Raw genomic sequence first — 26,395 nt, forward strand, 5'->3', positions numbered from 1 at the left:
AGCTTAGGTCCCACACTACCAGGTTTAGGGACTGTTATTACTCTTCCACCAACAGGCTCCTGAATCAGCATGGCTAGCTTCACTCACCTCAAATCTGAACTGATTCCACAACCTATCAACTCATTTTCAAGAACTCTATAACTAATGTTCTCGATATTATTTATTCATGTACTTTATTTATTATTGGTTTTTTTCTTTTGCATATTGGTTTTTTGTCAATCTTCATGTGTAGTTTTTCATTGGCTGTATAATGTTTCCCTTTGTTCTATAGTGAATGCCAACAAGAAAATGAATCACAGGGTAGTATATACTTACTTTGATAATAAATTTACTTTGAACTTTGAGCAATTATTCTAAACACTACTGCTCCATAGGCTGTCCCTCGGCCCTCTACTCTACTCCCTGTACACTCTTGACTGTGTGATCAGTTTCTGCTCTAACTCCCAGTACAAGTTCCCAGATGATATCACCATATTTGGCCATGTCTCAAATAGGACCATAAGACATAGGAGCAGAATTAGTCTATTCAGCCCATTGAGTCTGCTCCACCATTCCATCATGGCTGATCCTCAATCCCACTCAACCCTTCTTGCCTTCTCGCCATATCTTTGATGCCCTGACCGATCAGGAAACGGTCAACTTCTGCCTTAAATATATCCACGGACTTGGCCTCCACTGCAGTCTGTGGCAGAGCATTCCACAGATTCACCACTCCCTGGCTAAAAAAATTCCTCCTTACCTCTGTTCTAAAAGGTTGAGGCTATGCCATCTAGTTCTGGATACACCCGTCATAGGAAAATTCCTCCCCACATCCACCTTATTCAGTCCTTTCACCATTCAGTAGTTTTCAATGAGATCCACAAGCACTCTTCCAAATTCCAGTGAGTACGGGCCCAAAGATAAGTCGGAGTACAGGACTGAAATAGAAAGCTTAGTAAGACACATAAAGTGCTGGAGAAGCTAAGCAGGTCAGGCTGCATTCATGGAAAAGAGTAAACAGGCGACTTTTCGGACGAGCATAAAACATGCTGTCATGACACAACATTTCCCTCACTGTCAATGAAACAAACTATCTGGTCATGGACATCAGGCAGGGTGCATATCTCCTGTGTACATCAACGGTGTTTAAGTTGGGAGAGTCGAGAGCTTTAAATTGCTCAGAGTGGATATCACCAGTGTGGCCTCTCCTAGTCCAAACGCGTAGACGCCACGATCAAGAAAGCTCACCAATACCTCTACTTCCTCGGGCTGCTAAAGAATATGGCATGTCCACCATTTTTTAAGATAGGAAGTATTCTATCGGGACGAGAATGGGTTGGAATGGCAACTGCTTCTACACATGACCGCAGAGAGTTGTGGATACAGCTCAGTATGTCACGGAAACCAGCCTCCCCTCCATGGACTCTGTCTATAGTTCTCCCTGCCTCGGTCAAGCAATGAGGATAATCAAAGACAGCACCCACCCGGGCATTTCTGTCTTCTCCCTTCTTCTATCGGGCAGAAGATGCAAAAGCCCGAGACACGAACCACCAGGCTTAAGGACCATGCTGCTCGCCGTTTTAAGACTATTAAATGGTTTCCCAGAACGCTGAGATGGTTTCTCGGGTTCACAACCTCAAACAAGAGAAAATCTGCAGGTGCTGAAAATCCAAGCAACACACACAAAATGTTGGAGGAACTCAGTAGGTCAGGCAGCATCTATGAAAAAAAAGCACAGTCGACGTTTCGGGCCGAAACCCTCACTAAAATATTCAGTGAGCGGCAGTTCCGCGGGCGAAAACGCCATCTTGATAAGCGAGGCCAGACGGCTTCAAGCTGACAGGAAGGTGACAGTAACTCAAATAACCACGCGTGACAACAGTGGTGTGCAAAAGCGCATCTCCGAACGCACAAGTTGAACCTTAGAGTGGACGAACTACCGTACTACAGCAGCAGACCAAGAACATATATCCACAGAGTGTATCATTCTGTCAAAAGTGGCTCTGATTTAAGCCTCGTTCCTGAACACAAGATCTATACTGACTTTCCCAGAGCAATACAAAACTCGTATTTTCATTCATCAACACTCACGACATCCTACAACTCACCTTACACACTGCGGCCGATTAACACCATCCTGCACGTTTTTACGGACCGGAGCACCGAGGTCCAGCGCGGTCACAGAGTACGCGCAAACTATACACACACACACACACACACGTTCGTGGAGCCGTCAGGCAGCAGCTCTACGAATTGCCGCCATGGTGGGCCTTCGTAGCGGCGATTAACCCAGTTCGCTGGTCGGGTCTGAAGCCACGGCGGGTACAGGTGTCAAAGAGGTCAGACTGATTGCACTGAAATCTCCACCCTCCTACCCCACCCCTCTCCCTCCTTATTCTCCTCTTCCATGTCCTCCGTCCTATCCTGACCCCCACCGCTGCTCCTCGGTGGAATTTACCCCACTCCCAGCCTTTCCGCGGTCCAACTTTGCTTCCAGGGCGGTGGGAGTGAACGGCGCGTCAAAAGCGATCGTCGCGGCGAGCCAAGGCTGACCGTTACTTCCTGCGGCTCGGAGTGGCGACTGCGAAAATGGCTTCCGCGGCCAAGGCCGACACTCTCACCGAGGCTTTGAAGTGTTCCATCTGCCATGATCTGTTTGCTGACCCGGTTTCCCTCGAGTGTGGGCACAACTTCTGCCACACGTGCGTCACCGAGTCCTGGCGGAACAAGGAGATAAAATCCTGCCCGGAGTGCGGAGAGGTGTTCCGGGAGAGGAACCTCAGGATCAACCGGGCCTTGGCGATCCTAGCCCAGAAAGCTCGAAAATCCAACCCGGGCTCGAAAAGGGCCAAAAGCAGACTGTGTAAGCAACATCGGGGAGATGTAATGCTCTTCTGTGACAATGACAGCGAGTTAATCTGTCTGAAATGTGTAGCAGCGCCCGAACATGGAGACCACCGTTTCATGTCCATTAATGAAGCTGTTGAAACTTACAAGGTAAACAAAAAAAGTCTCAGATTTTATTTTTTTAATCAGTGTTTGCAGGTAAATGTTCATCTGCTGAGTTTTTATTTTATTGTAATCCCAGGACCAGATGAAATCATCCTTTGAGACCCTCACAGTGAAGCAAACAGGGATTCTTGAAATGGAGTGGCAGCAGAGACTGAAGATTTCCCGAATTAAGGCAAGCTCTCCTATGCTAACTTTACCCGTGTTTTTGATGGGTATGATGCCTTTCCTGCAAAATGAAAGGTTGATTCGGGCACCAGTGGATTAGCAAAATGACAGATGTTGGTATGCAGTGGTAACACCCAGGCTTCTGAAAGGGGTAGCTGAAAGGATTATGGGGGCATTAGTAATGCCTTTTCTAGAATTACTAGATTCTGGAATGGTTCCAGAGGACTGGAAAATTGCAAATGTCACCCCACTCTTTAAGAAGGCTGGGAGACAGAAGAAAGGAAATTATAGGCCAGTCAGTGATTGGGAAGATGTTGGAGTATTATTAAGGAAGAGGTTTCGTGGTACTTGGAGGCTGAAGTCAGCATAGTTTCCTTCAGGGGAAATCTTGCATGACAAATCTGTCGGCAATCTTTGAGGAAACAGCAGGCAAGAGAGTCAGTGCATGTTGTTTTCTTGGACTTTCAGAAGGCTTTTCACAGGTGCTGCATATGGGACTGCTTAACAAGATTAAAAAAAACCTTTGGTATTACAGTAAAGGTACTAGCATGGATAGAATATTGGCTGATGTTCAGGAAACAAAGAGTGGGAATAAAGGGAATGGAAATAACTCTTCCCTGATTGGTTGCCAGTGACTGGTGGTGTTCCACAGGGTTGGTATTGGTCTGCTGCTATTAGCGTTACATAGCATTGACGTAGATGATGGAATTGATGGCTTTGAGTCCAAGTTGGTGGATGACATAAAGGAAGGTAGAGGGGCAGGCATTGTTGAGGAAGCAGGGAGTTTACAGAAGGACTTCTATAGATTAGGAGAATGGGCAAAGAAGTGGCAGATGGAAGACAGTATGGGGAAGTGTATGGCCATGCACTTTGGTAGAAGGAATAAAGACATAGATTATTTTCTAAATGGGGAGCAAATTCAGAAATCAGAGGTGCAAAGGGACTTGGGAGTCCTAATGCAGGAATCCCTGAAGGTTCACTTGTAGGTTGAGTTGGTAGTAAGGAAGACAAACACAATGTTAGCATTCATTCTCAGCGGACTAGAGTATGACAGTAAGGATGCAATGCTGAGACATTGGTCAGGCCACACCTGGAGTATTTCGAGCAGCTTTTGTACCTTAGGTAAGAAAGAGTGTGCCAGCGTTGGAGAGGATCCAGAGGAGGTTCACAGAATGGTCCAGGGGATCAAACGGTTAATGTATGAGGAACATTTGATGACTTTAGACCTGTACTCACTGGAGCTTAGAAGAATGAGGGAGAATCTCTTTCACACCTGTCAGACATTGAAAGGCCCAGATAGGTTGGATGTGGAGAGGATGTTTCCAATAGAGGGGGAGTCCAGGACCGGAGGGCACAGGCGCAGAATACTGGAACATCCCTTTAGGACAGAGATAAGGATGAATTTCTTTAGCCAGAAGATGGTGAATCTGTGGAAATTATTGCCATGGATGGCTTTGGAGACCACACCACTGGGTACATTTAAAGCAAAGATTGGGAGATTCTTAATTAGTTGAGGTGTCAAGTGTTACAGGGAGATGGCAGGACATTTGGATTGGGAAGAAAAAGAGATCAGCCATGATGACATAATGCCGAGCAGACTCGATGTGATAAAAGGCCAAATCCTGCTCATACATCTTAGGATAATTAGTTTGCTATTTTCACAGATAAGGAGATACAGTGAAAAGGTTTTGTAGCACACCATCTAGACAGTAAGTTCATCAAGGAAGCACAAGAGGGATAAATAAACAGTTGAAATATATAGAGCTACATTTCAAGAGACATTGCCATGCAGGTAGACAAATAAATACAAGGGCAAGACGAGATAGTCTGAAAGATCATGAGCTCATCTTTATCATATACTGGGGTCCAGTTAAGGGTCTTAAAACAAAGTAGTGGTAGTAGTAGTAGTCATAGTCATACTTTATTGATCCCGGAGGAAATTGGTTTTCGTTACAGTTGCACCATAAATAATAAATAGTAATAGAACCATAAATAGTTAAATAGTAATATGTAAATTTTGCCAATAAATTATGAAATAAGTCCAGGACCAGCCTATTGGCTCAGGGTGTCTGACCCTCCAAGGGAGGAGTTGTAAAGTTTGATGGCCACAGGCAGGAATGACTTCCTATGATGCTCTGTGTTACATCTCGGTGGAATGAGTCTCTGGCTGAATGTACTCCTGTGCCCACCCAGTACATTATGTAGTGGATGGGAGACATTGACCAAGATGGCATGCAACTTAGACAGCATCCTCTTTTCAGACACCACAGTGAGAGTCCAGTTCCATCCCCACAACATCACTGGCCTTATGAATGAGTTTGTTGATTCTGTTGGTGTCTGCTACCCTCAGCCTGCTGCCCCAGCACACAACAGCAAACATGATAGCACTGGCCACCACAGACTCGTAGAACATCCTCAGCGTCGTCTGGCAGATGTTAAAGGACCTCAGTCTCCTCAGGAAATAGAGACGGCTCTGTCCCTTCTTGTAGACAGCCTCAGTGTTCTTTGACCAGTCCAGTTTATTGTCAATTCGTATCCCCAGGTATTTGTAATCATCCAGCATGTCCACACTGCCCTAGAGCTTAGTGGTATGTGTTCTCAAGCATTTGTATCTTCTCCCTGCTGGGAGGGGAGGGGCGAGAAAAGAGTACGACCAAGGTGGGAAGGATGTGGAGGTTTTGGAGAGGGTGCAGAGGAGATTTACCAGGGTGCTGCCTGGATTAGAGAGCATGTCTTATGAGGAAAGGTTGAGTGAGCTCGGAGTCTTCTCTCTGGAGAGGAGGAATTGACTTGATAGAGATGTACAAGATGATCAGAGGCATAGATCAGGTGGACAGCAAGAGACACTTTTCCCAGGGATAGCAATGCCTGATAATGTGCATAATTTTAAGGTGATTGGGGAAACAATGGGGAGGATTTCAGAGGAAAACTTTTTACAGAGTGTGGTGAGTTTGTGGAAAGGACTGCTAGGGATGGTGATAGAGACACGTACATTAGGGACATTGAAGCGACTCCTAGGTAGGCACACAGATGGAAGAAAAGTTGAAGGCTATGTGGGAAGGAAGAGTTGGATTGATCTTGGAGTAGATTAAAGCACAACATCATGGGCTGAATGGCCTGTACAGTGCTGTACATTTGGGCTTTATGATAGTTGCTGAGATGAAAATGTATATATTGTCAATTATGCATGAAAGAGTTTTTATTTTTACTTTTTTATTCAGTCCTGATGAAGGGTCTCGGCCCAAAACATCGACTGTACCTCTTCCTATAGATGCTGCCTGGCCTGCTGCGTTCACCAGCAACTTTGATGTGTGTTGCTTTTTTATTTGAATCTAGATTCCCATTGACCCAGGCCTGCTTCACAGTATCTGTCTTAACTATTTTTGAGATAGTTCCACGGTTTAGAAGCCTTAGTTGCTGGCATACTATAACTAATTACAGATTAACACCGGATCTAATAATTACTGATTACTCCTTTATTGTCCTCCCTGCTTCCAGAATCCTGTTACCGCTCCTTTTAAGAGATCCTTGCATTCGTAGATGCATAAGTCTTGCACTGAAATCGTACATCATTTGTAATTCTCCACGTCTCATCTCACAGGAACAGTCCCTCAAACTGCAGAGCAACATCAAAAACGAGTACGCAAAAATGCACCAAATTCTCAGCGAGAAAGAGCAGCGTTTAATCAGGGAGCTCAAGAAACAAGAGGAGAACATTCTGGAAATGATGGGACTGAATCTTCAAGAAATCCAAGACTACTTAAGTACCGTTGATGTGAAAATATCAAAGTTAAACCAAAGGATGTATGTGAGAGACAGTGTGGCACTTCTGAAGGTGAGGGATTAGTTTCATTTAAGAGTCTGACAAACTATACACAATGACATGTTGAAGTCTGAGATACTTAAGCCCATCGCTGCTACTGGGGCATGGGCTGCTGACAGCAGCTTCCAGAGCCCTCTGTTCTGGGTCAGTTTTAATCTGTCCACAGGTGTAGCTCATCATTGAAGATCCTTCCTGTCCCTGGCATGAGGTCTTCAGAGCTTCTGCTGGCCTTTCTGTAGCTCTTGGTTGTTACAGGGATGGTGTTAGTATCCCCAAGCCCAAACCTCCTCCTTCATCAGCCAGGCTTGGGAGTGTCATGGAGGAGTCGATCTCCAGATCAGTGCACCACTTTCCTCAGTCATCGAAAGTTATCTAAACCAATCAATTGCTTCTACAGTATGTATGCTCTGGAACAGATAGGGACAGGTTGTTGCCACTTCCTTGCCCATTCTCCTAATCTGTCTGGTGAATGCAGCAGGCCAGGCAGCATCTCTAGGAAGAGGTACAGTCAAAGGGTCTCGGCCTGAAACGTCGACTGTACCTCTTCCTAGAGATGCTGCCTGGCCTGCTGCGTTCACCAGCAACTTTGCTGTGTGTTGCTTGAATTTCCAGCATCTGCTGAATTCCTCTTCTTTGCGCTCCTAATCTGTCTGTCTTTTTGCAGCCTTCCCTTTTCCCCAACACTACCTGCCCATCCACCAATTGACTGCAACATCTTCCCAGCCACTGAAGTCAGGCTAAATGATCTGTAATTCCCTTTCTGCTGCCTTCCTCCTTTCTTAAAAAGTGGAGTGACATTTGCAATTTTCCGATCCTTTGGCACCATGCCAGAGTCCAGTGATTTTTGAAAGGTCATTACTAGTGCCTCCACAATCTGTACCGCTTCCTCTTCAGAATCCTGAGGTGCAGTTCACCTGGTCTGGGTGACTTATGTACCCTCAGGTCTTTCAGCTTTTTGATTACCTTCTCCCTTGTAATAGTAACTGAACTCACTTCTCCTCCCTCACACCCTTAAACATCTGGCATACTACTAGTGTCTTCCACTGTGAAGACTGATGCAAAATACTCATTAACTTCATCTGCCCTTTTCCTTGGCCCCCATTATTATTTCTCCAACCTCATTTTCTAGCAGTCCTATATCCTCTCTCATCTCTCTTTTATTTTTTACATACTTGAAAAAGCTTTTACTATCCAGTTTGATAGTGTTTGCCAGCTTGCTTTCATATTTCATCTCTTCCCTTCTAATGACTCTTTTAGTTGTTCTCAGTAGGTTTTTAAAAGCTTCCCAGTCCTCAATATTCCTGCTAATTTTTGCTTTGTTGTATGCCCTCCCTTTTGCTTTGACATTAGCTTTTATTTCCCTTGTCAGCCACAGTTTTATTATTTTGCCATTTAAGTATTTCTTTGCTTTTGGAATACATATAACCATATAACAATTACAGCACGGAAACAGGCCATCTCGGCCTTCTAGTCCATGACAAACTCTTACTCTCACCTAGTCCCACCGACCTGCACTCAAGCCCATAACCCTCCATTCCTTTCCTGTCCATATATCTATCCAATTTAACTTTAAATGACAACATTGAACCTGCCTCGACCACTTCTGCTGGAAGCTCTATGCACACAGCTACCACTCTCTGAGTAAAGAAGTTCCCCCTCATGTTACCTCTAAACTTTTGCCCTTTAACTCTCAACTCATGTCCTCTTGTTTGAACCTTCCCCCACTCTCAATCGAAAAAGCCTATCCACGTCAACTCTGTCTATCCCCCTCATAATTTTAAAGACCTCTATCAAGTCCCCCCTCAACGTTCCTTGGTTGGGGGGTTGTCTTGGATTTCTTGAAGATTCAGTCCCATCACTTCCAACCTTCCAACATCTACTCTGCACCTCCCTCATTTTTCCCAGAAACTCGTGCCATTGCTGCTCTGTTGTCATCCCTGCCAGCATCTCCTTCCAATTTACTTTGGCCTAATCCTCTCTCATACTGCTGTAATTTTCTTTACTCCACTAAAATACTGATGCATCAGACTTTACCTTCTCCCTATCAAATTTCAAGTTGAACTCAATCATATTGTGGTCACTGCTTCCTAAGGATTCTTTTACCTTAAGCTCCCTAATCGCCTCTGGTTCATTACATAACACCCAATCTCACCACAGTCTGTATGGAGTTTGTATATTCTCCCCATGAATGCACGGGATCCCCTGTGTGCCTCAGTTTCTTTCCAAAGGCGTTTGCTTAGGGTTAATAAGTTATGGGCATGCATCAGCAGCTTTCCTCGTGTTTACGGGCATGCTGTGTTGGCGGCAGAAGTGTGGCAACACTTGCAGGCTGCCCTGGCATATTCCTCACTGATTTGATTTGACACAAACAGCATCTTTCACTGTATGTTTTGATGTTTTGATACACATGTCAGAAATAAAGCTGATCTTTATCCAATGTCCATCTTCTTGCTCCACCCATCACTTTCAGCCTAAGCTTCCCTTTATTCTGATCTTCGTTGATAGCTGACTGGTCTTTGCCCTTACAATCACTACTGGATAATGTAGTCACAAGCTTAAAGAGATTAGCTTTGTTGGTCACATCTACATTGAAGCGTAATGTGTCACTTTGCGTTAACAACCAACACAGTGCTGGGGCAGCCATCAAGTATCGCCGCATTTCTGCTGCCAACATAACGTGCCACAGCTCACTAACCCTAACCAGTATATCTTTGGAATATGGGAGGAAAACGAAGCACCCAAAGGAAACCTGCGCAGTCACGGACAGAATTCCTTACAGAGAGCGGCGAGACCGGAACCCCAATCGGTTGATTGCTGGCTCTGTGAAGTGATTGTGCTGTCTATTAGTTCCTGTCTCAGGTCTGCTATCCCAGACACACTCATATTGTCTGACTCTTGTTGCACTATCTCAGACACTCTCACATCGTTTGACCCTTGGTCCATTATCCCAGACACACTCACATTGTCTGACCCTTGATCCACTCTCCCAGACACTCACACATCACTTGACCCTTGGTCCATTATCCCAGACTCCCTCACATTGTTTGACCCTTGTTACACTTTGCCGAACATTCTCACATTGTTTGACCCTTGACCCAAGTTTCAGAAGAGAAAGTGCCAGCATTATAATCAGTTTATTTCATCATCAGAGTTCAGTCATTCCTAGCATTCTGTGGGGGTTGCTAAGAAAGATTACTTTAATGACAGTACCCTGTTTCACATATAAGGACCAAAAACAAGACGGAAAATGCTGAGCCAGCAACTGTGGAAAGAGAAGCAGAAAGTCAGGTTAAAGACCCTCGCATGGGTTGAGTGGAATAGTTTATCCTGGACAGACTCTGGCACGGCATGGTGGCACTGAAGGCGTGATGTTGCCTCACAGCTCAGATTCTGTGCTGATGTCCAGCACACATCCTCCTGTTGACCATGTGGGTTTCCCGGGGGTGTGGCTCACCCCCGCAGGGTGCTCACTGTAATACGAGCACCAGCCCTCTTCACCCGCCACCCCCCCCACAGTCGGGGGGCAGTTCAGAATCGGATGAAGTTGGTGAGAGTGAGTAGGATACAGGGGGATAAGTAGGGGAAGGGGGATGGGAATGGTTGGATTGCTATGAGAGCTGGCATAGAATCATGGGCCGAATGGCCTCCTTTGTCTGCTTGAGGCCGAAGACAGCCTGTCCTGCAGTTGGAACAGGGTTTGTTCTGCTATTGTGATTTTGTTACTGTTGTTGTTCCTTTGAACATTGTGGGCATGCTGTGTAGGCGTCAGAATGTGTGGAGACCTTTGTGAACTTCTCCCAGCATGTCCTTGAGTTGTGTCGGTTGTTAACACAAGACAATGCATTTCACTGTCTGTGTCAATGCTCTGTATGCATGTTAATTAAATGAATCTGAACCTGAGCTATTTAACTCACAATGTTAGAAACTTATGTCAGGTCTCCCCTCAGCATCTACCACTCCAAAAGCAACCCAAGAATGTGCAACCCCTCCTCTGTGGGATTGGGGAGTCAAATTGTTATTTTTCTTGTAGTTTAACTTTCCTGTGCTTTCTTGTATTTTTATATAATCACCTATATACATGAAACTGTTCAGTGAATTTTCCAGTAATTACGATACGGTTGCTTCTGTATTTTTTCAGAAGCTTCTTAGTTTTCAGTAGCAGGTTTCCCACCACTAGAATTTGGCTGTTTTATATGTTAATTTGGGTGGCAAAGCGGAGATACGTTTCTACCAAAGGAGGTGTAAGGCGCTCCTTCCCACCAATAGCCTGCAGGTCACCCTTGGGCAAGGTGTAGCGCCTGTTTAGTCCCTCGATCAGGGTCATGTGAAGCCCTGGGAGCAGGTGGTGGGTGGTCGTACAGTGTGAGCAGCCGGTGCATATCACAGTTCCTGGTTATGCAGCCACTGATGTCAGGCAGACCATCTCTGAAGATTATTGACAATGGTTGGGGTCACCCATCTTGTAAAGACACTGCCCAGAAGAAGGCAATGGCAAACCGTTCCTGTAGAAATATTGCCAAGAACAGTTATGGTCATGAGACCGTGATCATTACATCATACGACATAGCGCATAATGAAGATGAAGGGTTCATTGTCATCACTGGGATTTTGTTCTCTCTAGTCTGACCATGACTGCTTTTTCCTTGTTCGCTCAGCTTCTTTCTTTGTTCTTGTTACATCAGTCATACACCACAGGGTTTAAGCCTTTTGTTTTTGACTTCCGAAGGACCTTTGGATTGCAAAAACACTAGAGCCCAACAGCTGTGTGCTGTATGGAAAGATTTCAAAACTATCGATTCCATGTTCAGGTGATTAATGACTGTGATATTTGTTAGCATTCAATAATAGATACCTCAAGAAAGTTGTACAGTTAACCGTTCATGGGCTGTGGAAACGTGCAGTTATCACCCGTCACTGAATGCGTTGAGAAGGTGACACTGAGCCTCAGCAGTGCTTACAGACAGCACAACAGGTCACTTGGCTGATTGGGTCCATGCCAGTAGAGCAATCCCAGCATTTCCACCCACCACCCACCACCATTATCACCATGCATACAACTCATTCTCTCTCAGATGCACTCTGACTCTAATGGACTTACAGGGCAGCGTAGGGATCAACAACCCCGCGCTGCCCAGTTACACCAACTAACCTACTAACCCATACACTTTCGGAATATGGAGGAAACCCATGCAGCCACAGGGGAGAGCATACACACTCCTTATGGACAGTGCTGGAAGTAAACTCGGATGGCAGATGAAGCCACACTCAGGTTGGAGGAACAACACCTTATATTCCATCTGGGTAGCCTCCAACTTGATGGCATGAACATTGACTTCTCTAACTTCCGCTAATGCCCCACCTCCCCCTCGTACCCCATCTGTTATTTATTTATACACACACATTCCTTTTCTCTCTCTCTCCTTTTTCTCCCTCTGTCCCTCTGACTATACCCCTTGCCCATCCTCTGGGTATCCACCACCATGCTTCACGACAGGGATGGTGTGGGGATGCTTCATTGCAGCAGGCCCTGGTTGGTTTGTGAAGGTAGAGGGTAAAATGAATACAACTAAATACAGGGAAATCCTGATGCAGTCTGCAAGAGAACTGAGACTTGGGAGAAGATTTGTTTTCCAGCAAAACATAGCATTTAGCCTAATGACTTAAAAGCTCAATTTTGGTTCATCAGACCATAGAACCTTCTTCCAGCTGACTTCGAAGTCTCCCAGATGCCCTCTGGCAAACTCTAGCTGAGTTTTTTCAACAGTGTTTTTTCATGGGAGTTTTTTCAACGGTGGCTCTCTCTCTCTCTCTGCCACTCTCCCATAAAGCTGCAACTGGTGAAGCACCCGGGCAACAGTTGTTGTATGCACAGTCTCTCCCATCTCAGCCACTGAAGCTTGTAACTCCTCCAGAGTTGTCATAGGTCTACGCCCGCACTTCAAGACTGAAAAATAGCTTTTTCACCAGAGCTATAATTGCTTTGAACCAATCGATCAAGCATCGTCCATAAATTGTTATATTGCTATTTTAATATTGGTTTTATGGCTGTCATGCATCTGAGTTGCGCTTTTGTCCTGCTGGACATTGCTTGTACTGGCTGGTTACTTGATTTTATTTATTCATTTATTTTATTTGTTGTTTTATAGCAAGTTTTATTGAGTACGAGAGTTGCAAACTCATTTTCGCTGTATTGGTGCATGACAAATTGTGCTATGCAATGACAATAAAGATATTTCATCATTTCATTGTCTCTTGGTGGCCTCCCTCACTCGTCCCCTTCTCACACGGTCACTCAGTTTCTGAGGATGGCCTGCTCTAGGCAGATTTACAGCTGTGCCTTATTCTTTCCATTTCTTATGATTAACTGTACTCCAAGGAATATTCAGTGACTTAGAAATTTTCTTGTATCCATCTCCTGACTTGTCCTTTTCAGTAGCCTCTTCATGGAGTTGCTTGGAGTGTTCTTTTGTCTTCATGGTGTAGCTTTTGCCAGGATACTGACTCACCAGCAGTTGGACCTTCCGTATACAGGTGTATTTTTACTACAGTCAATTGAAGCACCTTGACTGAACACAGGTCTGCAAAATCAAATCTCCATTTAACTAATTATGTGACTTCTAAAGCCAATTAGCTGCATCAGTGATGATTTGGTGTGTCATATTGAAGGGAGGGGGGTGTTGAATACTTATGCAATCAATTACTTTGTGTTTTATAATATTTGAATTAATTTAAATATATATCTATCTCAAGTAGTTAAGTTAAAATCTGTAGTGCAAAAAAGACAGAAATAAAAAAGAAGCAGGGAGGTGCTGTTCATGGGTTCAACATCCATTTAGAAATCGGATGGCTGTCTCTCGTATCTCCCATTCATCTTTGATTGTTTCTTTTCCCCACTTGCCTACACTGCCTGTTGCCCTGCAGGCATTCAATTTCCCTGCATGTCTCTGGGTTGACAGAAACTCAGCTTGGTGATCTACACCCTTTGTGGGCAGCATGGCGGCGTGTTGGTCAGCGTAAAGCTTTACAGCGCTAGCGACGGGTTCAGTTCCCGCCGCTGCCTGTAAGGAGTTTGCACGTTCTCCCTGTGACCGCGTGGTTTGATTTCCTCCCTATTCTAAGTGATGTAGGGAATCGGAGGTGCTTTGGTCGCATGGGTGTAATTGGCTGGGGTGGTCTCGTTGGGCCAGAAGGGCCTGTTACCATTCTGTAAATCTAAATAAAACATAAATACAGACTCCTCAGAATACCACTTACACCTCAACCTCCGCTTGCAGTGCCGTTGTATTTTCGGTGTGTCCTTGGTAGAAATAATTCGAATGTCCGTGTAATTCCTGCTCTCGGTGTCACTCTGGGTCTAATTTTTGTGTTTATTGTTTATTTCAGGACGAAGCTCTGCATAAGACAAGGTAGAGTCTGCCACTCACTGAAACCCTGAGCACTTTGGTTCAAAGAAAGCAGTAGAAACGTGCTTATTACTCACTACTTTGTTTCTCTATTTGCACTATTTAATGAATTTAACTTTATATGTACTTACCGTAATTTACAGATTTTATGATTATGCATTGCAATGTACTGCCTCCACATCATAAGAACAAACTTCACGACGTATGCCGGTGATATTAAACCTAATTCAAAATTTAAAGATTCACAGAATGTATGAATTATACAACTTTGAGATGTGTTTGCTTACAGGCAGTTGCAAACCTACAAACCAGAAAGAACCCAATTTTTTTAAAAAAGCCAAAGTAAATACCAACCGCCCAATGTGTATAGAAAGAAAGAGAAAAAAACACAGGTCATGCAAACAATAGAAGCAACAACAACAGCATTCCGAACCAAACTGAGTCCTTGGATCCCACTCCCTGGAGCAGGAGTAGGCCCAAATCCTCATCATATTAGTGGGGTAAACGGTCACAAAGTTCACAGACACGAAGCACAGCAGCCGGAGGTAGTCTCACAGCCTCCGTATCGCAGGGAGAGGAGTAAACATCGTGGGAGAGTGAGCAAAATCAGCCCGACTCGCAATAGCCTGCCTTTGCGATCTATCTGGGATGGCTTTTAAATTGTCCAAACAACAGATCGTATCTCGCATTAGGACCCGGGCTCCGCAGCAGTGAATCGCTCCAGGCCTAGAACATGCCAAGAACATGCCACCCAGCGATTCACTTCAGGCCTAGATTTCACTGCCGAAGAAGCCATTCTTGGCCTCTCCAAATCAGCTCGGAGCTTAGAGTGATCCAACCTTGCATCTGGGTTAGTTGGACGGGCATCAAAACCCCTCCGTCTCAACTTCTCTCCGACTTGCTCACTCCAACTCCATCTCCATTCTCATCCAGTTTTCATTCTATCACAATCGTTTATTATCACTGACATACAGTAGGTTGTGAAATTTGTTGTTTTGGGCAAGCTGTACATGCAAAATTACCGTAAGTTACATTAAAAAATGAGGTACTGTTCATGGGTTCCTGGTCTGTTCAGAAATCTGACGATGGAGTGGTGGAAGACATTCCTGAATCTTTTGAGTATGGGTCTTCATGCTGCTGTATTTCCCCCCGGTAGTAGTGATGAGAAAAAGGCGAGTCCCAGATGGTCTGGGTCCTTAATGACGACTGCCACCTTCTTGAGGCATCACTTCATGAAGACTTCCTTGATGGTGGGGAGGAGGGTTGTGCCTGTGATGAAATTGGCTGAGTGTGGAGGCCAATTCTCTGGATTCTTTCAAGAAAGAGTTAGATAGAGCTCTTAAAGATAGCGAAGTGAAGGGATATGGGGAGAAGGCAGGAAAAGGGTACTGATTGTGGATGATCAGCCATGATCACAGTGAATGGCGGTGCTGGCTCGAAGGGCTGAATGGCCTACTCCTGCACCTATTGTCTATTGTCTTTCGATCTTCTATATTGGAACCTCAATACCAGGCGGCGATACAACCAGCCATAATACCTGCCACAGTGCATCTGTGGCAATTTGCTATGGTGACGTACCAAATCTAAAATTCCTAATGAAGTATAGTGTCTTTGTCATGATCTCATCAATATGTTGAGCAAAGGACAGATCCTCTGAGATGTTGATGTCAGCATCCTTTGCTGTCAGATTAGCCCTGATAACTCTGCAATGCCCAGCTATGGCGTTAAAGGTACATCTAGGATTGGATATCATTGTTCTGTACTTCAATAACCATCTTTCTGATGTTTGCAGGACGGCTGAGGAAGAGAACCAACCAGCACTGGTGGAAGTTGGCCTGGCTATTGAAAAATTCAACGGCCCCATACAGTACGTCACATGGAAAGAAATGATTGATTCCTTGAATCCCGGTAAGACTCAAACATTCCTGCTTCTGTCTGATCACTTCTCTTGCACTGCTGGTGAGGTTACATTAGCGAGACAGAAAAGTCCACAAAAAAACTGTATACAGCCCAGTCCGTCACAGGCAAAGCCCTCCCCGTCACTGAGCACATCTACAAAAACTCTGTATACAGCCCGGTCCATCACAGGGAAAGCCCTCCCCATCACTGAGCACATCTACAAAAACTCTGTATACAGCCCGGTCCGTCACAGGGAAAGCCCTCCCCGTCACTGAGCACATCTGCAAAAACTCTGTATACAGCCCAGTCCGTCACAGGGAAAGCCATCCCCATCACTGAGCACATCTGCAAAAACTCTGTATACAGCCCGGTCCGTCACAGGCAAAGCCCTCCCCGTCGTTGAGCACATCTACAAAAACTCTGTATACAGCCCAGTCCATCACAGGGAAAGCCATCCCCATCACTGAGCACATCTGCAAAAACTCTGTATACAGCCCAGTCCGTCACAGGGAAAGCCATCCCCATCACTGAGCACATCTGCAAAAACTCTGTATACAGCCCGGTCCGTCACAGGCAAAGCCCTCCCCGTCGTTGAGCACATCTACAAAAACTCTGTATACAGCCCAGTCCATCACAGGGAAAGCCATCCCCATCACTGAGCACATCTGCAAAAACTCTGTATACAGCCCAGTCCATCACAGGGAAAGCCATTCCCATGGTTGAGCACATCTACAAGGGCACCGCCACAAGAAAGCAGTATCCAGCTTGACCATTCTCTCTTCTCGCTACGACCATCGGGCAGGAGGTACAGGAGCCTTAGGTCCTACAGCAACAGGTTCAGGAACAGTTATTACCCTACAACCATCAGGCTCCTAAACTGGTGTGAATAACTTCACTCACTTCAATGCTGAACTGAATTCACAGCCTACCACTCACTTCTGCACTCTACAATGCAGTATTATCTCCTTACTTTTTATTATTTGCTCTGTTTTCATTCTGTTGTACAATAGTTATCTGTCAGGAGGGAAGGATGAATACAGGGCCCTGGTGGAGGACTTTGTCAAAAGGGGCAAGCTGAATCATCTGCAGCTGAGCATCAGTAAGACAAAGGAGATGGTGATGGACTCCAGGAAGACCAAGCCTGCACTGCTCCCTGTTACTATTGATGTTGAGAACCTACAAGTACCTGGGGGTGCACCAGGATGACAGACTTGAGTGGAGCACCAACACAGAGGCGGTGTACAAGAAGGGCCAGAGCAGCCTCTAATGAGGTCCTTTGGAGTCTGCAGGCCTCTCTTTACATATTCTATCAGTCTGTTGTCACCAGTACAGTCTTCTATGTGGTGGTGTGTTGGCACAATGGCATCAACACGGGTGATGCCAACAGGCACAATAAACTGATTGGAAAGGCTGGCTCTGTTATAGAAGTCAAACTGGACACACTGGAGGCTGTGGTAGAACAAAGGACCCTCCTGGCAATTCTGGACAATGTTTCTCACCCTCTGCATGCCACCTTGGCTGAACGGAGGAGCACTTTCAGTCATATACTGAGACAACTGCACTGCTCCAAAGAGCATTATATTCTTACCCTCGGCTATTAGGCTCTATAATAAGTCAACCTGTAGCCAGGGAATTAATGACCCCCTACTGTTATTCAGCTCTTTTTACCAGAGCTCTGTTTAAGCTCTGTTTACCACATCCTGCTATCGGGGAAACATTGTGCAATACTCCATCACCTTCTTATCTAGTTGGTGTGAATGTGCACCCATTACTGTATAATATTACAGTAATTCTTATTTTTAAGGTAACTTATTTTTTATTCTTTCTTTCTTCTAAGATTTATATCTGTGCATTTGTAATGCTACTGTGACACTGCAATTTCCAATGTGATCAATAGAGTATCTATCTATAAACTTTAAGTGGGAGAGAGCAGGCACGTGTTAAAAAGTGGCTCCCTTCTGAGACTGCGAATTTCAGAGGGACGTAGTGCCTCGGGTCCATGTGGAAGGGTTAGAACCAGAGTTTTCCTTCTCCTAGATCAGCTGCTAACCATGACTGGCCAGCCCCATCTGCCCAAAGCAACTGGTTTTAAGGTGCCAGCAGCTGCCTTTGCCCCTTCTCCTGACTGCAGAAATGGTTCCACCGGGCTCAGTACCTAAGCCACACGTGAAGGCCAGGAGCTGGACTTGGTTGTCAGAGGCTGTTGGGAGCATTTACTAGGCAGCGGGAGCTTATCCCCAGTACCTTCCCCTGCTCTAACAACCTTAAGGAACCATGATCCCCGTAAACGTGTTTAAGTTTCCCGGGGTGCTCCAGTTTCCCCTCATTTGCCATGGGCATATGGTTGGTATCTTAAACATTTCTTCCCCCAGGATGTTAATCTGATAAAACATTCTAGCTCGACCCTCCCACCACACCCTCTCTATCTATTACCTCAGTCACTGCGCTGCCCTGTAAACACTCCAATCCACTTGTTATAATGCCGTTTACATGTTGGTTTTTATATATTTATGCACATTTTGTTCCACATCTGCTCCTTTAACCTCTAATTTTATACAATCCTTTATAATTGGTGAATGTTGTTGCTTTTCGTTGCATGTTACATCTGGACCAACACACCACAGCAACTTGAATGTAGTCTATAATGTAAGTAAAATTGATCCTGTTAGCCAGCCACTCTGAGTTGCCCGGGGCAACACTGGCAGAGCTCAGTGGAGAGAGTAAATCACAAACACAAGGAAATCTGCAGATGCTGGAAATCCGCAGCAACACACACAAAAGGCCAGGCGACACCTATCGAGTACAGTCGATGTTTCGGGCCAAGACCCTTCTTCAGGACTTCTTCTGTCCTGAAAAAGTGTCTCGGCCCGAAACGTTGACTGTTTACTCTTTTCCATCGATGCTGCATAAATTGCTGATTTCCCCCAGCATTTTGTGTGTGTGTTGGGCCAGATTCTGCAGAACCTCTTGTATCTTCACTGTGAATAACCTGCGGTGTAGACAAGTGCCAGGATTAGGGCGGCTTGGTAGTGCAGAGGTTAGCGTGACAGTATTACAGCTCAGAGCGTCAGGACAGTTCAATTCCAATGACATCTGTAAGGGGTTTGTACATCCTCCCCATGAACACATGGGTTTCCTCCAGGTGCTCTGGTTTCCTCCCACAGTCCAAAGATGTGCTGGTTAGTCGGTTAACTGGTCATTGTGAATTGTCCTCTGATTAGGACAGGGTTAAACGGGTGGTGTGTGGCTGGTTGGGCTGGAAGCTTTCCAGGTTGTATCTCTAAGTAAATAAACAGCTGCAGAAGTGCAGCTGATGTACAAATGCATTATGTGCAGCAGAGCTGGCAGTCACGCAACTCGCATGCAGAGATTCTGGCAGGGGCTCGCACCTGAGTGCCACGCCCCTGCGTGGGGCAGATCGAGCCCCTCGGTCAGGAGAGAGCAACAGAGGGGGAGGTGGGAGGGAGACCAGTAAAGGCTTTTTCAGAAAACTGTAAAGATTAGCTTTTTTTTTTTTTGCCCCGTATACATGGAAGCGTAGGGTAAAATGCACTATCATGTCAATGACAGATAGACTGAGTATGTGCTCACTTCCGGTGTCATCACAGCAAGCCCACCATTCACTGACCCTGACCCGTACAGCTTTTGAGTGTGGGAGGAAACCGGAGCACCCAGCGGAAACCCACGCGGTCACAGGAGCTGTACAGGCAGCAGCCGTAATCGAGCCTGGGTCACTGCCGCTGTTAACCGCTGTGCAAACGTGCCGCCCGCTAAGGCCAGGGGAAGGCGGCCCAGTTGGGACGTCGACGGGAGGTGAAAAGGTTGAAGAAGAAGGGGAATGTGGGGTCCTGGGGAGATGGTAGGTACTGGAAATCATCACGGGAAGGGAAAGAATTGAGGCCAGGATGGTAGCACAATGGTTAGCGTAATTGCTTTACAGTGCCAGTGAACACTGATCGGGGTTCGATTCCCGCCACTGCCTGTAAGGAATTTGTATGTTCTCCCTGTGACCGTGTGGGTTTCCTCCCACAGTCCAAGGGTGCACACGTTAGGGTCGATAAGTTGTGGGAGTCTATGTTGGCTAAATCCCTGCAGATTTGATTTGATTGGGTGCAAACAACACATTTCCCTGTAGGTTTCAATGCTTTGATATACATGTGACAAATAAAGCTAATCTTAACCTTAAACCTTTCCAATCCATGTACCACACATAAAAGTTGCTGGTGAATGTAGCAGGCCAGGCAGCATCTCTAGGAAGAGGTACAGTCGACGTTTCGGGCCGAGACCCTTCGTCAGGACTGACTGAAAGAAGAGCTAGTAAGAGATTTGAAAGGGGGAGGGGGAGATCCAAAATGATAGAAGAAGACAGGAGGGGGAGGGATGGAGCCAAGAGCTGGACAGGTGATTGGCAAAAGGGATACGAGAGGATCATGGGACAGGAGGCCTAGGGAGAAAGAAAAGGGGGAGGGGTATAGGGGTATAGTGAGAGGGACAGAGGGAGAAAAAGGAGAAAGAGAAAAAAAGAATGTGTATATATAAATAAATAACAGATGGGGTATGAGGGGGAGGTGGGGCATTAGCAGAAGTTTGAGAAGTCAATGTTCATGCCATCAGGTTGGAGGCTACCCAGACAGACGGACTTCTGCTAATGCCCCACCTCCCCATCGTACCCCATCCATTACTTATTTATTTATATACACACATTCTTTTTTCTCTCTCCTTTTTCTCCCTCTGTCCCTCTCACTATACTCCTTGCCCATCCTCTGGGCTTCCCCCTCCCCCTTTTCTTTCTCCCGAGGCCTCCTGTCCCATGATCCTCTCATATCCCTTTTGCCAATCACCTGTCCAGCTCTTGGCTCCATCCCTCCTCCTCCTGTCCTCTCCTATCATTTTGGATCTCCCCCTCCCCCCCCCACTTTCAAATCTCTTACTATCTCTTCTTTCAGTTAGTCCTGACGGAGGGTCTCAGCTCGAAACGTCGACTGTACCTCTTCCTATAGATGCTGCCTGGCCTGCTGCGTTCGCCAGCAACTTTTCTGTGTGTTGCTTGAAATTCCAGCATCTGCAGATTTCCTCGTGTTTGCAATCCATGTACCGATCTGTCTTTTGAAAGTGGTGTTATATCTGCCTCATTCAGTTTCTCCGGCAGCTTGTTCCACAAATACTGAATACTGTCCCTCGCGTTCCTATTAAATCTTCTCGCTAAACCTGTGCCCTGTTGAACCACTAGCAGGGAGAAGGACCAGGAGAGAATTCTGACGCCCATATGGCAAGGAAGTAAAGAGCAACCTGGGATATAATTTCCCAGATCCTCCGGTCTGCACTAGACAGGGCAAGCAGGATGAGGGTGGAGGGGGACCCACCGATCACTGGTGCCCTGAGGAATGCTTGGAACACACACTTAAAGTGGTGGAGATTTTCGTCAGATCACTCACCATATTTACCTTTCACCCACTTCAGCTCCAGCCCCGTTGACTCTGGACCCGAGGACTGCCAACCCTTGGCTCATTGTGTCCAAGGACCGGACCAGCGTCTGGTGCGGAAAGAGGCGGCAGGAGCTCCCGGACACCCCGACCAGGTTCGACCGCAGAGCTTACGTCCTGGGGTCGGAGGGATTCACCTCGGGGAAGCACTACTGGGAGGTGGAGGTGGGCGACAAGATCTGGTGGGGTGTGGGGGTTGTCAAGGAGTCAGCCAGTCGGAAGGGCAGCGGCGAGCTGAGGCCTGAGACCGGATTCTTCACCGTGTGCTGTCTGCCTGGGAAAGGCTACGTGGAATTCTCCTCCCCCTCGCGCGGCTCCCTCACTCCCAGCACAAACCCCAGGAACATCGGCGTGTTCCTCGACTATGAAGCCGGGCAGGTGTCATTTTACAACGCTGACAACATGTCCCATCTCCACACCTACACCCACACTTTCGTCGAGACGGTCTTCCCCATCTTTAGTCCAGGCCGGAACGACGCTGGGGATAACTCAGCTCCATTGAGAATCCGCAGGGTGAAATCCCACTGAGAGCACTCCCTTCCCTAACTACACACTGCAAACCTGCCTCTTGGAAGTGTGCAAACTTCTTGTTTGACCCCTCTGCAATGTTAGATTTAGATTTAGATTATGAGAACACTCAGTCCTCTTTTAGTGTCATTTAGAAATGCATACATGCGTTAAGAAATGACACAATGTTTCTCCGGAGTGACATCACAGAAAACAAGACAGACCAAAGACTAACACTGATAGAACCACATAATTATAACATATAGTTACAGCAGTGCAAAGCAATACCATAATTTGATAAAGAACAGTCCATAGGCACAGTTAAAAATAAGTCTCAAAGTCCCAAGTCGATCGACTCCTGAGTCCCCAATAGCAGGCGGCAAAAGGGAGAAACTCCCTGCCATAAACCTCCAGGAACCGTCAACTTGCCGATACCTTGGAAGCAGCCGACCCCAGCCGACCCTGAGTCCATCCGTCTGAAAACTCCGAGCTTCCGAGCAGCCTCTCCGATACAGCCTCCCGAGTGCCATCCTCTGCCGAGCGCCTTCGACCTCTCCCCGGCCGCTAAAACATGCAAAGCCGAGGATTTCGAGGCCTTCAGTTCCAGAGATTCTGGTTACCACACAGTAGCAGTGGCAGCAAAATGGGCATTTCAGAAGTTTTCCAGATGTTCCTCCGTGCCCTCACGTCTGTCTCCATCAAATCAGGATTGTGCACGGTCCCCTACTTGACAGATAACAGATATTCATCACCGAAGTGGCCGCGCGTGCTGCCGTCACGTCGCCATCTTCTCCTCCTTCCTCCCGGGAGGATTAGGGCAGCACAGTGTAGCGTATGGATTACTCGTGCAATGCTATCAAAGTGCCGGTGACCAAGGTTCAATTCCCACCGCTGTCTGTAAGGAGTTTGTACGTTCTCTCCGTGACCTCATGGGTTCCTCTGGGTGCTCCAGTTTCCTCCCATATTCCAAAGACGTAAACGGGTTAGTGGGTGCAATTGGGCAGTGAGAGCTTGTTGGCCAGAAGGGCCTGTCACTTTACTGCATCTCGCAATCAGGGGGTCCCAACATGGGGTCCACAGACCCCTCAGTTAATTAGACCATAAGATATAGGAGCAGAAGTAGGCCATTTGCCCCTTCGAGTCTGCCCCGCCATTTAATCATGGGCTGATCCAATTCTTCCAGTCATCCCCACCCCCCTGCCTTCACCCCATACCCTTTGATGCCCTGGCTAATCAAGAACCTATCTATCACTGCCTTAAATACACCCAATGACTTGGCCTCCACAGCCGCTCGTGGCAACAAATTCCACAGATTTACCACCCCCTGACTAAAGTAATTTCTCCGCATCTCTGTTCTAAATGGACGTCCTTCAATCCAGAAGCCATGCCCTCTTGTACTAGACTCCCCTACCATGGGAAATAACTTTGCCATATCTAATCTGCTCAGGCCTTTTAACATTAAAATTGTAGGGGTCCGTGGCATAAAAAAGGTTTGGAACCCCAGCTCTAAATAAAATCTGTACAGAATGGTGGGGGCACTTCATGTCTCTCCTGGGGTGGTGTTTTCTTGTTGTTCAAACAGTATAGTTGGGATCAATTCTCAGCAATACTCCTCTGAAATGAAATGAGAGTTCAGTCATATGACTGGGGCCCTGAGGAGTATTTAAATACAGCACAACACTGCTGTTGTAACCTGGAGGTAACCTCGACAGCAAGGAAAAGGCCAGGCTGTAGGTTTACAGAGCACTGGAGCTGTACTACACAGTAAACACGCTCCTCGCCCACTCTCACCCATGCTGAACAACAAGCCTAGCCAAGCTATTCCCACCTGTCTGCATTTGGCCCATATCTTTAGGGGACCCCAGGGGCAACATCTACACAGAGGCTGGTGGGGAAGCTCAACAAGCGGGTAGGACTAGAACATTTAAAAGACATTTGGACAGGTACCTGGATAGGTAGGGCTTAGTCTTTTAACTACCTCCCCCCACTTTAAAGCTGAGGCATCTAGTTTTCAATTCCCCTGTCCAGGACTTTTCATCTTATCTCTTCCCCTTGAACCTCAGCAGCTTTTCTTAAATAAAGTCACACTACCCACCCTGCGGTCGTCCGGCATCTCCCCCGTGGCTGGTGATGACACGAACATCTCCCTGAGGGGCCCCGCAATTTCTTCCTGCACTTCCCACAATATCCTGGGGTACACCTGGGGTCTTATCTGCCTTTGTACGTTTCCAGACCTCTAGCATCACCCCTTCAGTAATGTGGACTCTCTTCAAGACATCAGTGTTAACTCCCCTACAAGCACCATGTAAGGTGGCAGTCGGTGCATCACCTTACAGAATCAGCATTCACCGACCCGGGCTCAATCCCCACCCCGTCTGGAAAGAGTCTGTGCGTTCGCCCCATGACCACGCGAGTTTCCTCCGGGTGCCCTGATTTCCTCCCACGTTCCAAAGATGTACCAGTTAGGGTGAGTGAGAGAGGGCATGCTACACTGTTGCCAGAAGCGTGGTGACAATTACGGGCTGCCCCCAGCACAATCTGTGTTAGCGGTCCATGCAGAAGCACTATATGTTTCGAGGTACATGTAACAAATTAAAACTAATCATTATCATTAACTTTTAAACAGACTATTCGGCCTAATCTGTCTATGCCAACTGTGTTGCTCAGTAAGATTTAACATAGAATATAGAATAGTAGAGCACAGTACAGGCCCTTCGGCCCACAATGTTGTGCCGACCCTCAAACCCTGCCTCCCATATACCCCCCCACCACCTTAAATTCCTCCATACACCTGCTAGTAGTCTCTTAAACTTCACTAGTGTATCTGCCTCCACCACTGAATCAGGCAGTGCATTCCACGCACCAACCACCCTCTGAGTAAAAAACCTTCCTCTAATATCCCCCTGGAACTTCCCACCCCTTACCTTAAAGCCATGTCCTCTTGTATTGAGCAGTGGTGCCCTGGGGCAGAGGCACTGGCTCCTCTTTGCTCCTTCTCTGGACTAATTGAGAAATTGTTCCTGAACACAGTCAACATCTCCTCCCTCACAAAACTGTACAGAGGGAGCAGCTGACATTTAGAAAGTTGAAATCCCCACAATCCTATTATTCATACACTTATCTCCAATCGTCCTAAATCAGCTCTTCTGATTCACACTGTCTATCAGGGTTATGCAAAAATCTCTTTCAAAAGGCTTATAGATCATAGAACAGGAATCAGCCCCTGGGCCCACAATATGCCGAATCAATTAAACTAGTAATTATACAGTGCCTATACAAAGTATTAACCTCCTTTGGAAGATCTCATGTTTTTTTGTTCTACAACATTGAAACACAGTGGATTTAATTTGGCTTTTTTGACACTGATCAACAGAAAAAGACTCCTTTGTGTCAGAGTGATCTAAATTAATTACAAATATAGAACACAAAATAATTGATTGAATAAGTATTTAACCCCCCCCCCCTTTTAATATGACACACCAAATCAACACTGCTGCAGCCAGTTGGTTTTAGAAGTCACATAATTAGTTAAATGGAAATCTGTTTTTAGAGACCTGTGTGCAGTCAAGGTGTTTCTATTCACTGTACTAAAAATATACCTGTATCTAGAAGGTCCAACTGCTGGTGAGTCAGTATCCTGGTAAAAACTACACCATGAAGGCGAAAGAATACTCCAAGCAACTCTGCAAAAAGGTATTGAAAGCACAAGTCAGGAGGTGGACACCAGAAAATTTCCAAGTCACTGAATATTCCTTGTAATACAGTTAAGTCAATTATCAAGAATGTGGCACAGCTGCAAATCTGTCAAGAGCAAGCAGTCCTCAAAAGCTGAGTGACTGTGCAAGAAGGCCATCAAGAGACCTATGACAAATCTAGTGGGGGTTACAAGCTTCAGTGGCTGAGAGACTACATATACAGCTGTTGCCTGGCTGCTTCACCAGTCGCAGCTTTATAGGAGAGTGGCAAAGGAAAAAGCTACTGTTGGAAAAAAAAACACATGAAATCTTGGCTAGAGTTTGTCAGAAGGCATGTGGGAGACTCCGAAGTCAGCTGGAACGTTCTATGGTCTGATGAAACCAAAATTGAGCTTTTTAGCCATCAGACGAAACACTGTTTGGCATAAG

The 26,395-nt window shown here is 46.2% G+C and overlaps 1 protein-coding gene across 1 annotated transcript in view; it reads left to right on the forward strand.

Annotated features, from left to right (window-relative positions):
• The first annotated feature begins 2,094 nt into the window (after positions 1-2,094).
• The window catches only part of LOC134346443 (uncharacterized), a 45,463-nt gene continuing 21,162 nt past the window's right edge, over positions 2,095-26,395 (forward strand). Inside the window, exons 1-6 of the mRNA XM_063047813.1 lie at positions 2,095-2,976; positions 3,068-3,163; positions 6,758-6,991; positions 14,363-14,385; positions 16,175-16,290; positions 21,742-22,289. Coding sequence (XP_062903883.1) covers positions 2,569-2,976; positions 3,068-3,163; positions 6,758-6,991; positions 14,363-14,385; positions 16,175-16,290; positions 21,742-22,289 — 1,425 coding nt within the window. The 5' untranslated portion in view covers positions 2,095-2,568. The remainder of the gene's footprint in view (positions 2,977-3,067; positions 3,164-6,757; positions 6,992-14,362; positions 14,386-16,174; positions 16,291-21,741; positions 22,290-26,395) is intronic.

The sequence above is a fragment of the Mobula hypostoma genome, chromosome 5 (assembly GCF_963921235.1).
Source record: "Mobula hypostoma chromosome 5, sMobHyp1.1, whole genome shotgun sequence".
Lineage (NCBI taxonomy): Eukaryota > Metazoa > Chordata > Chondrichthyes > Myliobatiformes > Myliobatidae > Mobula > Mobula hypostoma.